This window comes from Ruditapes philippinarum, unplaced genomic scaffold, assembly GCF_026571515.1.
Source record: "Ruditapes philippinarum isolate M1 unplaced genomic scaffold, ASM2657151v2 ctg2575_1_1_1_1, whole genome shotgun sequence".
Lineage (NCBI taxonomy): Eukaryota > Metazoa > Mollusca > Bivalvia > Venerida > Veneridae > Ruditapes > Ruditapes philippinarum.
The window spans coordinates 274,186-290,384 of record NW_026859698.1 but is presented as its reverse complement, the minus strand read 5'-3'; the positions used below and the strand labels follow the sequence as shown (position 1 = coordinate 290,384).

Below are 16,199 nucleotides of genomic sequence, written 5' to 3'. Positions count from 1 at the left end.
AAAAAAAGACCGCACTCGTTCAAACACATAAACTGACACCCCTAGTTTCAGACAGGAAATTCAAATATCATAAAAATATGACATTATTAAACGCACCCAATTATTTTCCCTTTACATGTATTTGATTATTCAATATGGGAAGAGCATTTTATTTATATTAATGAATTATAAATTGCTAGGAAATGCCAAATCGTTATAACGAGTCATATTTATCTCTCACTTGGATTTGATCGAGCGGCGCAACAAGTTACTCCGCAGATTCATTCGACTTTTTGGTGAAGACTTCCGTTTAACGTAATATGCCGGATTGAGTGTGAAATTTAACATTCATATCAAGCCATCATGGCTTTGAAGTGGTTTTTCATCTTTATTTTTGTCAGCTATTTGAATACAGGTATGTCGTTTATTATATTAATTAGATAGGATAGTTTAAATTAAGCTTGTTATAATTTGTAACGTGTTTGGTAGGCAAATGACAGAAAAGGACAAACGCGGAACCCGTTTGCCTAAACTACCCTTTCTACGACTATTCTTGATTTGATTTATATTTTATGACCGCTTGCTTCCTTTACTGACACCTGTCTCACATGACTTTCTGCATTCTTTTTCCAAACTTCTTATTGTTTACTATTTTGTTTCATTGAGCTATTTTAAAGAAACAAACAACGCATGTATTTTCAATAATCATACAATTCAATAGATTCTGATTCTGTACTTTGGATTTACCTCTTATCCTAAGCCTGGCGGAATCCTGATATGAACCTTATATCTGCTAATTAAATGCTATAACAACTCTAACGAGAAATTATTAAGGTTTTTTAAAACGCGTATATAAATATAAACGTGCACGCAAAGTAATAACAGAAGAAGAAAAACAATCAGACGGATGAATTTGACGAATTTTAATGATTTTATTTTAAGATATTTCAAGTCCGCGTACTGCAATCTTTTCAACGCTATTTTGTTTCAAACGTTTGGCAATAATAAACAACGGATATTTCTACAAGCATAACACCTATTGATATACCAAGTATGATAAAATCGGTACTAGGGTGTAGAGGAATCTCATGTTGAAATTTCATCACCATAGAGTAAAACTTTGCTAAATCCTTATTATCTTTTATCTTAGTTCCAAACTGTACCTAAAACAATACTTCACTGAAAAAAAAAGAACTTTCACAAAGGAAATACTAGTATGTGTTCTAAAACTTTACACATTTTAATGACTGTATATAGGAAATGTTCGATACATTTTCCGGATATTTTATTGTCGATATATAAGTTAGAAATTTAAAATAAAAATATAGCAAAGTAAATGCGCATTATATGTATATGTTTTCTGTTTCTATTTTTTAACAAATTAACATACCACAAACAATCACCGAAGGTACTGTTTGGCAATATAGACCTGAGACTGATTTATTTTCGAAGCTTTTTACGTTAGTCTCTGTGTTAATTTTCTGTAATTTATTTCGATTAACCAATTGATTTTAATGATATAGTTTTCAATAATAAATTCAAAATGACGGCGCTATGTTCTACTGTTAAGTATTATGGCATAACAGTCGAGCAGTTGCAAGTTCAAATTTTTTTTATAAAATTATTGTTCGAAAAAAGAAAAGTTTATATTACAGAAAGAAAATGTCTGAGATAGAAAATTTAAAGAAAGGTAAACTAAGAGATTTTCGGAAATATTTTTAAAAACAATTGAACAACTTTGGAAAAAATATTACAGTGGAACAATTTAAAGAATATTTTTCTTAAACTCGTATATGCAACGACTTATTTGCTTGTTGCAATGAGGAGGCTAATCAGTTTTGTCATAATAATGATTTTATGAAATCACACGAAATTTTTCCACAACTAGACCAGCCAATTACAGTTTGTGAAAGTTTAACTGCTGTAAAATCATTAAAGCGTAACCAAGTGTATGGTAGCGACTGCTTATTAAACGAGTATTTTAAATGTAGTTTTGAGTATGAACTTTATTTGGATATTTTGCCAAGATGTTTTAGATTTTATTTCTGTAGATTAAGAATGAGTAGTTTGCCTTTGAGAATATAAACTGGCAGATATTCTCGAAATATAATTGTTAGAGAAGAAAGGTATTGTTTATGCAGTAATGCCTGAGACATTAAAGATGAATTTCATTTTGTTTGTATATGTTGTTGTTATTCAGAGTTAAGAAAAAAATATTTGAAAATTAAATATACCAGAAACCCGTCATTTTATAATGTTTTACAATAATTGAACTCAAAAATTAAATATGAATTAATTCAGTTATCCAAAGATGTTAAAGAAGCACTTGCTTTGAGAAACACATTGTTAATTGTTGAGCGTTAAACATCATAATTGCTCATTCTCCTTTTCGTATGTCTTTCCTTTTTTAATTCGTAGTACATGTATACACATTTATTACTTCATTTTCTTGTTACTTGATAAATTAAGATTAAGAATTTTGAAAAAATGTCATGATTGATATTACCATTATATTGACGTTATTTTTGTAAAAGATACCCTTCCGACAATTTACAATATTAATAAATATTTGCAAAATAATGCAATATCTAGCATAATATTTTATTCTTTTGTGTTTAAATAAACAAACAAATCTGTGAAGAGTCGCGCATAATATTTTGCATAAGATATTGTGGTACATATGGCCGCCAGTATAGGATTTTTATGCTTTTGCATTTAATGACTCATTCTTCACGCTTTTGTAGACATTTTGGACTTCACCTTATACTCTAAATAAAATCAAGTTTAAAAGTTTAATTTCAATAACTTATCATCATAAGTACAATATAAGAACAATATTTTATACTGAGACCACTGAAAACTTCTTTAAAATGTGATAATTTAATGATTTATTTCTACTATAAACGCCAATTTAATGACAATTACTACTGTTAACGCCAGGTTCTTAGTTTAAAACATATATTCAACAGAATACAATATCACTGAGTAATATTTAACAATGGGGTGACGATATAAAACAGCTAGACATATATCAAACTAAGGTAATCCAAAGTGGTTGACTTGTAGAATTAATAGAATGATTATTTGTACTTTGACCTTAACTAATAGAACCGTTGAAGAAATACTCGACTGGACCTAACTGCTTGTCCGAAAATATTTAATCTTCCCACTACTCTTTGTTATTCCCGTAACGATTTTTTCTTCCTTTTAACTATAGTTGATATTAATTGGGAGAATTCTTGAATTTTTTTATTTGGGATTCGGACCATTAATTTGGACGTATCAGTTTCTAAACCTAAGAACACCATTACTGTAGTTGGATTTACAGACTTATCATGAGCTATGGGGATGACTAGTTTCACAAAAACCTGTTCAAATGTTGATACTAAATGCTGGCTTGACTGCTAGCCATGATAAAATCATCCAGGAGGTGATCAATTGAGTTTGCATTTGCCTTGTTGATGACAAGGCAGTTAAGGAAAGAAAAACATATTTTGCACAAGTTTACACTTTGGCTTAACCCCATCGGTAAAAATGATCAATGTAATATTTTCCTTCCACACTTATTGGCAGAACCCTATATGCTGATTTAAGCTCGCGTTTTGCAATTAACAATGAATGACCCAAATCGTAAATCATTGCAGTTACTTTATCAAACAATGTGTATTTTACCAAACAAAACTGGGTGTCAATGCCATCATTAATACTTGATCCATGAGGGTATGATAAATGAGCGATCATTCTTCAACCCCCATCAGGCTTCGGAAAAATTCCTACTGGGATCAAATGGCCCAGCAATCCTACCCAGTGCTATTTCTATTAACTTTTTCCTGCAGTTGTTCTTTATGTTCATAAGCAGATTTAAGAGTTTGAACACTTGGTCCATTGTTTTCAATTTTGAAACCATGCACAAAGATCCTGTATGTTTTGTGATTGATATTGTTACTGTGTGTATACAACACTTGCAAAAAATTATATATTTATATAATTATGCAAATAAAACAATTTTCAAACATCGAAGAATATGTAAAATGTGTACTGCAAATATTTGTGCACATTATATTTAATCAATAAATTAAGTGCATTCATTCTTATTGGACAATTTGGCTTAGAATTTATAGAAAATAAATTTCTAATTACCTCCCTTTATTTACACGAAATGTTAAATTGGGTATTATCTTTATAAATAATGCTTATTTGAACTTACAATATTGACAAATCTCAATTTGAGCATCATATTATGAAATAAAACCATGGAAAAAATGTGTTACAGGATCTTTTAACCCATTAGCTAAAATATTTGCATCTGTGCAATTCTCATAATGCTGCAAGCATTTTTTTAGTACTTGGATTTTTACTGGTGAGGTACCTAGATGTAAACATGTCACAATTGCATTTGGAATCTTGGTGTATTAGAGGAGACGCGGGGCCTAAATGGTTGCCTGCTTGACCAGCGATGCACCTTCTGTTGTGGCATGAACACATTGGCTGCTGTGCCCCATGTTTGGGTATGTCTGCCTCTTGCATGATCTAACTGTGTGATTTCCCCTACAATTTTAAAAGACAAGACGATAAGTGCAATCCAATCTTGTGCAAAAGCGGTAATTGAAATCATAGCATGTTTGTCCCCCGTTGACATAGCTATTGCACTTTGACCCATAAACAATATCCATAGCTCTTCATCTATAGCCCAAAATGACATGTTTGAGTTTGACTATAGTCTTAACCGAAATTGAGAGTCATAACTCTAAATGACGCTTAGCTGCTGTCCTAATAATTGACCCATACTTCGGACTTGCCCGAGTTTCTGTGGGGTAAGCGCTTAGATATATGCTTGCAAATACTAAAAATGCATCAGACCATTATTATATAGTATTTATTTTCTTTGCGTTTGATGGGGCCATAACTAATTGACCAGCTCCGTTTATAACAAGTTTTGCCCCTTTTTCGTCTTGAGGAATGGCGCTATTGTTACAACTAGGCAATAATGTAGCCATATCTATATATTGCCTCTGTTTAATCTGTTTTTATATATTGGGGAGCAAACACCTCTAGCATAGATTTGACACTTAGAATAGGTTGTACATTACCTTGTTCGTTTGCCAGTTTGAAGTTCTGGTCCAACCACTGTTGCCTCATGTCAGCAGGTGGTGGTATGGGTGCCCTGTGAGATGTTGTAGGATCCCTGGGCGGTCGTGTAGGTACCCTAGGAGGAGGTGTGGTGGCTTGAGCGGTTGTGTTGCCACAGTTGGTGACCTACTTGACCTTGCGGGTGCTCTTGGCGATGGCTAAGGGGCCCTAGGTAGTGTGGTCGCCTTTTCAGTTTCTGCCTGTCATCATGGTCCTCTAGTCTGCCAGGTGTTTTCCGCTTTCTTGTAGAGCGTATCATCTTCTCTTGAATATGAAACCGTAAAATATCAAGTTTCCATTAAAATGGATTAAATTAAAACAGTAATAAATATACTTGTAAACTTTAATTTACATTTAATGTAAGTTACCTTGTCCTATCCAAACCATTTACTATTGTGAAACGTGTCCCCTTTTAGGGATTTTTTTAATTTTTTTTATTTCATGTTTTAAGTCGATATTTAAAATTGTAAATTATTTTCCCAATCCACAGGAAACACTTCCAAATTTAAGGTTACAAAATAAAAATATTGAATAAATAAAATTAGGGTTTCTTTACTCTTATAGTGCTTAAGTGACCGTAAAATAATCTTAAATAGCGATTTTTTTCATTTATTGTATCACTGCAAATTTAGTCATGTATATTCCCCTTGCTTAGATTTGTAATGGATAAAAAAAAAACATTAACATTTCAGCTTTTCGGATCAAAATCTGGAAACAAAGTGATCCCTTGGAAGCATTAATCACAACAAAATTATATGAAAATTGCAGACTCGGTTTGATTAAGTCTGTAAATGAGGGATAATGAATAAGTGCCTAACGCCCCCAGCACCGGCTTGAGCGGCACTCAATCCTCAACACTTAATAGTGCTGGCATCAATGATCCCGAAGGACCAGAAAAATAAATGTGTTGTACAATCCATGTGTTGTATATACATATTCAAAATGTATTCGCTACTTTTACATGCCTTCTCTTTTGTAATTTATGTAGATATCTCGATTTTAATAGTGACCAGACAAACCATTTGGAGACCTACGTGGAGTGCCAAATTGTTTAGCAAATTTTCTATTTTAGCCGCTTAGTGCATAATTTCTACTCTAGATAAATTTAATTCTACCAAAAACCAAAATAATGCAACTTAAAATGCACTATAGTTATAACTAAAACCTGATTGTTTTTTATGCGACAGAAAATTTAACTTGCCTCTCCTGTTGCTGAAAATTTCTGAAAGAACGGTGATCGTGAAAATATCCCTTGTGTAATTATTACACCGATATCTCAAGGGACAAGACCACTATATTCAATGTTCATTATATAACCCCCTTATATTTGTGGATGGTTTATAAATAACAATACTTAACCTTTTGCTTTCCTATGACCCGTTCCCACTCATTCCTTTGTGTTTATATTGACAAGTAGATATTCAGTATTAGTGCATTTTTGTATACTGTAAATCCGATATTTTTCGCTATGTTTTAATTTTCGCTATTACTCGCGAATCGGCTGCTTAGCAAATTCATGATGCCGCGTAAATTTTATAGCATAACATACACTATAAAAAGTTAATCTGATGATTTTTTTGTTCAAATTGTGATAAAGTTTGATAATGAATACAATAACTGAATACAAAATAATTAATATGTGCAATGTTTTAGTTACATCATTATAAAGATATGGAGGTTTAGCAACATATATTTCGGATTCCTTTATTTTCATAATTACAAGCATATCAAACACAAAATCTCACATTATTTTCTGACAATATGCACTAATTTTGCACTTTACAGCCAAATGTGAAGACATATTGTTTAGATAACAATATATTTACGATGAAACAGTGATCAAAGGACAATTTTCATACGATAGATTTAGTAGATTATAAACAAGTATATTACACCTTCTTAAAAATATTTCTTTTGTCAGAATATATTGAGTGTAAAATACACGTTTTGTTTGTCAGAATGAAAAGTGCAATGTTTTTATTCAATTAGATATTATAATAAAACGTAAGAGCAAATACACTACTGTTCTTTTCATTTAATGCCTACTTATTTCGAAAGAAGTAATTTTCCCGATGTTGTTACTGTTCAAAGCGCTGGTAAAAGACCATTACTAAGAAGAAATTGTGATCTTAATCGAGAGATATGCCATTATTAATATGATAAATTCCAACAATTAATTTGTATGTGAACTAATATGTTTTCATTATAGTTATTTCGCACGAACTAACAAAATATTCGGTAAAATATATCAGTCATGGTGTTAAAATATAATTATCTTGTTTTCGTTGATGTCCAGGATTCTCACATTTCTCAAGAATTAAATAACCAGAGTTTTATCATCAGCCAACATAGCTTATGTTTATCCTACATTTGATATATTTCAGTGTCTCTTCAACCTAAGGTTGTGTATAAACCAACTGAGTTTCCATACTCAAAATGTTCTGAAAATGGTGTGAACCGAGTGAATTGTGAAAAGCTTAATATGAGTTACGGTAAGTAATATCGCATGCATTGGTTTTGTTTCTACATATTTTTGAACACTTTTACAGTTAAAATGCAGAAGATCAGAAAATCTTATAATTCAGTTTTGCGAATTTCTAAGTCACTTTCGTTTAATGTCTTTTTCTAAAAAACTATCCAAAATACAAATTTTACTTTGAACTCCATGTTCACTATCAAAATTGATACATTTTCGTACTGACAGTCATTTTGTAACAATCCCTTTTCTGCTGTCAATGATATTCATTTCCAACTTGAAATACGAGGGGCATATTGTAATTCGTGACAACCAACGGCAGCCTGTTTTGATAAATAAGTCATACTTTTGAAAAATTATTATAAGAGTCCTTCATTTATTTATTATGGACCTCTCCACACTTTTCCAACATCAGAATCCATTCCGAAAAAGTATTTTTGAACTGCTCTTTGGGTACTAGTATTTTGTTTGTACACTGTTAGCGAGCGTTTCCGACGGGACAATGGGTTTTGAATCGGCGACAGCGAAGGCAAGATTTCATGTATGGATTCAACCAAAAGTCACAAGGAGGGAGGTCAGGACTATAAGTGGGATGTAGGAAATTGTTTTCAATTCTCTTTTCCTCTTAATAAGCTTATCTCCTCCACGGTATATCTTGCATCTTCATCAACTATGGCTTTTACAGTGCTGATGTTTTTTCTTCAGAGGTAGCAAAATTTGGCGCCTTAAACAGTGATCATCCTTAACATAAGTTCTACTTTCCTTAAACATTGACACTCACCTGAAAATTGAACGATATTGAACATAAACTAAATCCAGATCCGTTTTTATTTCTGACGTGCAATTGCCGAATAAACCACACATTTTGCAATGAGCTCTTTGCTCCTCTCTCAAATTACAATGCAAGTCTGCCTTTTTTACAACTAGTTTACAAAACCACATGTATTTACATGATTTGCTAAAAATTATATTAATCGTGCGAGAATAGACAGTTGGTTAAAAAATATCAATAATCTTTTCAACGGTATAGTATACATGTACTTTCACGTGCAAATCATTGTGGAATACAATTGGTGTCACTAATTAAACTATGCCCCTCGTACTTGTTCAATATAAGTGCATGTAGTTCTGCTTTGCGTATTTGCAGATAATGTTCTTATTTCTTCTTTAATTTTCTTGTAATGTCCAGAAATTAGAATAAACTAGACATGTTGAACGCGCAAAGATCCTGTGTTCCATAATCCCTCGAGTCATGATTGCATTTTTATATGAATTATGATGCAGGGATTTGAACGCGAGATTTATGGTTTTTGTCATAAATGATGTAGAGCTTTGAGTCGCAGAAATTAACATACAAGTCTATGTGGGTGTCATTGCTACTTTTTAATGTACGCTGGAATGAATTTGTCACTGTCTGAGTATTTCATATATGCTTCAAAAAATGTCTTTGAATTTTATATATGCTAATGAAAATGTCATTGCACAACATATTTGCTAAAGTTAATATCCATCCATGTTATTTTTAACACTATGTCATTGTACGTTAAAAGGGACTCCACTGAATTATTTTTATTTGACTTTACTAGAAACAATTTTACAAGATTAATATTCCATTTGATGAAGGTCTAGACTAATAACTTGTATACAAAATTACATTTGCCAACTATATTTTCCCAGAATAATTATTTTGATTGCGAAAAGTTACCTAAAATTGAAAAGAAATTACAACCCTTTTCACTTTAATCGGACTAAAAATAACACACAAATACAATTTTCATTTTATTTGGAATATATTTCTTAATTATCTTTCTGTTTTTAGTGTCGACCATATCTATGTGAGACATTCAAATGCAATATCTTTATGCTTTTGTGCCTGGTGTTCCCTTAATGTCACTGTACTTTCATATATTCTTAAGTTAATGTTATTGTATTTCATTTATACTAAATGACAAAAAATGCTATTACGCTTCATTTATGCTAATGTAAATGTCATAACTGTATTTCATTTATAATGAAGAGAGTTGGGTGTCTTTTGAATGTCATTTGCTATATGTACTGAGGGAAATATACGTTTTATGTCGATGAGAATGGTTTTAATCACCCTTCGTTTGAGTTTCAAACACTTTTATACGTGTAGGTATTTACCTACATTTGCAAAAATATATTTGGTCGACAGGGTTGTCAGTAATAGTATTTACAGAATTCAGTAAATGTATGGTATCATACGTAACACAGAAACATATTTTAAAACATGCATTTGCTGCAATTTATCATACTACATTTTTGACAGGGTTTTCTCTGGGTTTTTTTTCTGGCAATTGTCATAGTGATATTATACAGTTTGAAGGTTTCTAGATATAACTTTGCTACTCCTCTGTTATTGTTTTTTTTTTGAAAACCGCACAGTTAAATTATCATAATACATCATATATTCAACGATCAAGCTTCTATTATTTTGACCGATGTAACAACCGTATTTTACACAGACAAAAAACTTTCAAATGGTTTTCATTTTTTGTATATATTTTGAATTGTATTATTTATTCTTAAGTCGTACAAAAGTAGTTATTTTGGTTGTTCCTTTTTAGCAAGTTGAATATAATATTTTTGAAATGATAATTTTGACTTTTTAGTAGCATGTTTAACTTTAACGGGTTATGAGCAAACATATATAATGACACCCTACATTTAAAATCCCTTGTAACACCAAAAACTGCCCGTAATGTGAAAAAGACTTTTAAAAATATGGAAGCGTATAAAATTTAAAAAATTTTTTAACTAAAATAATTTTAAATTTTAAAAAAACGAAACCGATTATGCAATTATATTTAGTTATATTTTTTTATTAAAGTGGAAAAAATTTTGAAAATCGTCCAAAAAAACATTTTGGGATTTATATTTTTTTCTTTAAAATTTGAGGACTATGATGGTAAAAATAAAATAAAAATCTGGCATTTCATTAAAAATTTTAAGATAAAAAAAATGATATATCGTTTCCTGTTATTATGCCCCTCCGTATACCAAACCCCAAAGGAAACTAATTAACAGGAAAACTAGCTTTTACAAATTCATGAACATTCCTTAAGGGTTGAAAAGAGCGAAATAGAAACCCCCAAAAAAGTCAAAAGGCAAAATTAGAATGTTACGGGTTGGGGTTTTTATGGAGATTTTTTTTTTAATAAATGTATCTGAAAGCTTACAAACAAATGTGTTTTTGATTATACAATTTATTAGGGTAAAAAAAACCGGCCGACAAATAAATTTTTTACAGCACTGAAAAGTTTTATTTTATTTAAGTGAAAAAAAAGCCTAATAAAAAGGGACAAACTATTTTTAAAAAAAAGTTTTTGCGGTTTTTTTAAAAGATGTTTTTCACTAATTTAAATTTTTTTTCTTTGGGGGCCCGAAAAGCAACATTTTCAAAATTGGTTGTTTTTAGTATTCTTTAAAATATCCTTTAAAATTTTCCCCTGGGAAAATTTTAAAACTAAAGTATCATACAGCTGCCCCAAAACATTTCTATATATGTTAATAAATTCATTTTATTTCTACTGTAATTAATAAAATATTATGCCGTTATTAAGATAATATTCTGCAATCGGTGCTAGGAGCATGGAGGGAACATTGAATTAACAATTGTCGCCCATGAACAGGCGCATAGTTAACAGACTTAACAAGCTTTAAGGTTTTCATTTCCTGTAATTGTTACTTTTATTGCGGAATTTAATGACAGCATAATAAAAATTAGAAATATCTTAAAACATGACAGCCCAGCGTTGCTGAGTAATTTTTAAGTCATTCGCTCAAAATGAGTCTTTTTATTTGCATTGCAAAAAAGTGTGTTTTCTTTAAGCATCGTAATAAGCTTTAAAAATAAAAAAAAAAGTGTCAAGCAATTTTGCCCTCAATTCATAATAATAGCAATATTGAACTATCGTGAACACAAAATGATCGAATTTGTTTATTTATTTATCTATCTATGATATAAAAGATACAAATAAAAAGTGTTGCACACTAATTTTTAATTAATTCTAATGAAGAGAGCATTGCTTCCTTTAGAGTAACTTTAAATAATCGAGTTACTTCACATTTTACATAAAATATTACTTTGTTTAATTTGTTGAAGGTTTCAAAAAATTGAATTGGTTATGTAATTCACATTTAAAATGTTGAAACACAGTCATACAAATATAGATTAAAAAATGCTACAAATTAGTTTGACCTTTTTTCTGCTTCAGATGACTGTGACTAGAAGAAACCAGACATTCTGCTTTGTTTATCAATTTATTTTGAAAAAGTTTTTCAATTTTAAATATATCCACATTATTTTTTTTCTGTTTACAGATAGACAAGATAAAGAGAGCGTGTGGCCACCAGGGCCATACGCAATACCAATGTGTAAATATGGCTGTCCAGAATCACAGTCTCGAGGATGGTCGAAAAGCATTTTAAAAGTCAAGATGGTAGAATTTAGTAAAAATTCAGAAAGTGTCCCTACAGTGTTGGATAGGTATCGGGAACCCTATACTTCATTCATAAATGATGACTATTTTAAATCGCCGCATCGTAAAGAAAATTGGACGCATTTTCATTTCTGCGTGAAATTCCGTAATGACATTGCACTTGATAGGGAACAATGGATTCCAGGAAACTACAGCATTTATAAGATAGGATCTTCATGTCCTATGGGTACATATCAATTATTGTATACTTTTAAAAAGTTCTGATAAAACTGCATGAGCAATAGAAATCAGACTTTCCAATATCTCTCATGAACATATTCAGTTAAGTTCGATTCTGCGATTTTCATATAATTATATTTTCATTTCTAATCTGGAATCAAATATTTCGAGGTTTTATGTTCATAAATCACTTCCATCATATTCCATCAATGGTACATTTGAGCTGCTATGTTTATCATTATAGGTACTTTAAAATTTATCTGATGTACAGTATATCCAATAATACAATGTTATCCTTGTATCATGATTTTTCTAGAATTTGAAGAATCCACTAGAACATTTCCTGTCACTGAATTTGTGTCGCACGGTCATGTTCCAGAGATTTTGGGTAGGTGGATTGAAGAAGGGTTCGTGGGTAAAAATTATTGTTCTGTACGTAGTCAAAAGAGCTTAATGAGACTACACATTTTAGGTGCACAGAAATGTACGAAAAGTGAATTGGAACAATTATCAATATCTTACTGATAGTTCTTAGAAATGCATGATAGCATAACCTGTTTACATCTTTAAATGGAGCACGAGACTTTTATTCGATTTGGCAATTGGTTTGTGCTAAACAGATATATTTTAGGCCCCATTTGAATATGGACGGATAGCCTATGCTTTCTTTCTGTACGCAGAAAGGACAAGTATGACTTCATGATGTTCTTAAGATGAGCGATTTAGAACGCATGACTCCATTGAGGAAAAGTTATTTTGAATTCGAAATAATATCATGTATGATTAAAGATAGGTAACTGTTTTTTTAGGCCAAAGGCTGGTATTTTGGACTTCCAATACAAATACTTATTCGCTGTAACTGTACTAAATGCTGAAACGCAAACAAAAAAGCAAGCAAAAGATAACTCCGGTATTTGAACAATGAGAACCATTTTTTAAAAACTGTACCAGGACATTTAAACTTTCTTTTGACAAATAAAACTTAAGATATTGCAGGCTTTATTTGCTGAAGCATGTGCTGGGAGGCGGTGTGGTAGCTTCCAATCATGTCATCACAACTATCGTCCATGAACATGCTAAATCAAACCGAGCCTGCAATATTTACAGTTTTGATGTGTTATGCTTTCTTTTGTTTTTCCCTATTTTAGAACCCGTTTAAATGTGTCCTGAAATTTTTGTTAATCGCTTTGTTTTCTTCACATGCATGCTTTACTGCTATTGTTCAGAATGATTGCAAGATAAAAATTACCATTTCTGTATTATTCCAGGGCAATCTGAAAAACGCTTTAACTAAAACCTCCACTCATTTCAAGTTTTGTACACTAAGAAGAATGTGTGTTCTGAATGTGGTATACCGAACGTTCATGCAAATATGAAAAGATTTGTTAACGATTGTTGGGAGACATGCATTTCATTTTTGAAAAGGGCAAAGCGGCTTTTATTTTATAGTAATAATTAAAAGTATACTTTAATATCCAGAAATCAAAAATGAAGTAAAAGGCAAGTTACTAAATAGAACATTTTGACGATAATGGTAGTCTTTATTATCACCAAGTACAGAGGTAAAGTCCTGCTTTACGTGACGCGAGCACGATAGAAAGTTGGCGGCAATTATCGATATGAATTACACGCAAGTTGAGTTGAACCGTATTTGATGCGTAATCTTTCTTTACAATTTGCATCATATTCAATCCTGGTCTTGAAATAAACGCATCTCTGTGTAATGAAATCGAATTTGTAAAAAAAATATAATTGTACAATTTTGCCATATATCAAATGTTGCACTGAACATTGATATATTTCTATATCAGTTGGAAAAAAAACATATCTCGAGTACAATAACCTTTATTTTGACAGGAGGAAGATACAAATTGCCCCCAGTTCAACGTAACAAATGTGTCTCAGGGTGTGACTCACTGTTTCTATAACCCAAAAGGTAAAAAATCTCTATTCAAAGTTGAATTCTATCTTAAAAATTACATTCTTTAAATTTCGGTTTAATTTTTGTTTGTCAGTTAAAGCTATATTTTATAAATATGTATAAATATTTTGCCGTCCGCCTAATAAAACCAAGCAGTCTGCATTTTTATTAACCTTTTTATCAGTATGGTTGTAAATATTATCAAATATTGTTTAGAAAATATAATTCTAAAAGGAAAACCCAACGGCAAAACTAAAGTTCAAATACGAATTTTTACAAGCAAAATGAAAACTGTGTATGCGTTACAACACAGTCTTAGACTTTTAAAAAATCAATAGTTGTAAAACGAAAATGTAGTATTTTCTCATGTAATCAACTTTTACCGGTATCCGTTCGCGGTACATAAGGCTTCGTTGTACAAGGGGTTTCAACGAAACAACCATCATAAAATGCGGAAATATACCGTTAAATTTGGACTTATACTAACAGGCATGTTTATCGTTTTATTTTCTGTTGATGTATTGTTTGGTTTTATTAACCTGTCAATTACATACTGATTACACGGTCGATGCACACAGTATATGAAATTTCGGTAGATGTTCGATGGAATTTAATTTAATTTGTATCTCTAAACTAAGTACACTCAGCGTTATAGCGCAATTGGGTAAATCACGAGTTTATGATTTAAGTGCCACACGTGTTTTAAGTTCGAGGCCGCATTGGTCCATGTTTTTTTTCTTATTAATACTTTCAATATTATTGAATCTATATATGATTATTTTATGTTGTTCGTTGTTTTTATTATGTTTTACTTAATTTTGTTATGTATATACTCTTTTTAAATAACATGTTTTTTTAAGAATTCATGTTTAAAATTAAAACGGATTAAAATCAATTAATGTCTTTTCAATGCCGTAAATCAAACTACAAATCTGTTCCATTAAAATATACTGCAAAAATAAAGAAAGAGTACTAAAACAATGGCAACAGCAAGGATCGAACCACAGACCTCTTAATTATCAGGCATTCTCTTTACCGACTGTCCTATTGTGAATTAACGAAAACCTTCACATTAAGCTGGTGTGACTTTCAATCCGTGACTAATATATTCCGCATTAATTCTCGTAAACTACACGGACCAAACCGAAGTTGGATCGAATATTTAAATGTGTCCTATGATGTATTCATAATTGACAGGTCAATAAAATCAGACTATACGGATGGCCCATCGGCGAAGTTTCACATGTAATGAGGAAATGTACTCTCGATTTCGCAACAATGAAGTTACTGATTTATAAGGTTATAAAGCTCATTTTGGTCGTCTTGACGCAAAATTAAGAACGGGAGTCGCTATCAACCCCATTTTATTAAACAATTGTAGCTATCTATTTTTTAATAAAATTTATTAAATTCAGCTTTAAAAACAATAAGTATCTTATCAATTTTTATAATTCACATTTAACATACCTTTTATTTTGGATATTAAATTAACATTATCATTTTATCATATTAAATCAAATGTCATGTAAGAAGCTAAGGCTCAAAATCCGAAAGTAAATGGATCAATCAAGACAAATGAGACCAATCAGCGGGCGTCTACTATACTGATCATTCGGATAAACGGAAAGTAAAAACACTTTAAATCATAAATAACATCAATTAATTATAATCAATTTGGACATAATATCAAATAATTTTAAAATTATATAAGTATAGAAACTTGGCATATCTCTTAAACTTGCTAAAACCATGTTTAAAAACTTGTTGAATATGCCGTGATTGATCAATTTCAACTATACACATTTTTTGTAAGTATCTATAAAAAATCATATCTTGGTTTTACAATGTTCAATGAACAAATACATGAAATATTTAAAGTTAATTTTATTATGTAAATCTGATTAAAAGCTATTTGGTTGTGATTTAGCATTTTCTTGTATAGGCCCACTTTCGATTTTCTAGTCACTGATTGGTCAACCTCTACACTCGATATTAAAATACATATTCCCAC

General features: G+C 31.0%; 1 protein-coding gene across 1 annotated transcript; it reads left to right on the top strand.

The window, feature by feature from the left end:
- The first annotated feature begins 240 nt into the window (after positions 1-240).
- On the top strand, positions 241-13,561 carry LOC132757555 (uncharacterized). Its single transcript, XM_060748869.1, has 5 exons — positions 241-394; positions 7,494-7,601; positions 11,930-12,274; positions 12,584-12,655; positions 13,536-13,561. Exons 1-5 carry the CDS (start codon positions 343-345, stop codon positions 13,559-13,561), a joined length of 603 nt encoding a protein of 200 aa, XP_060604852.1. The 5' UTR covers positions 241-342.
- The last annotated feature ends 2,638 nt before the right edge of the window (positions 13,562-16,199 follow it).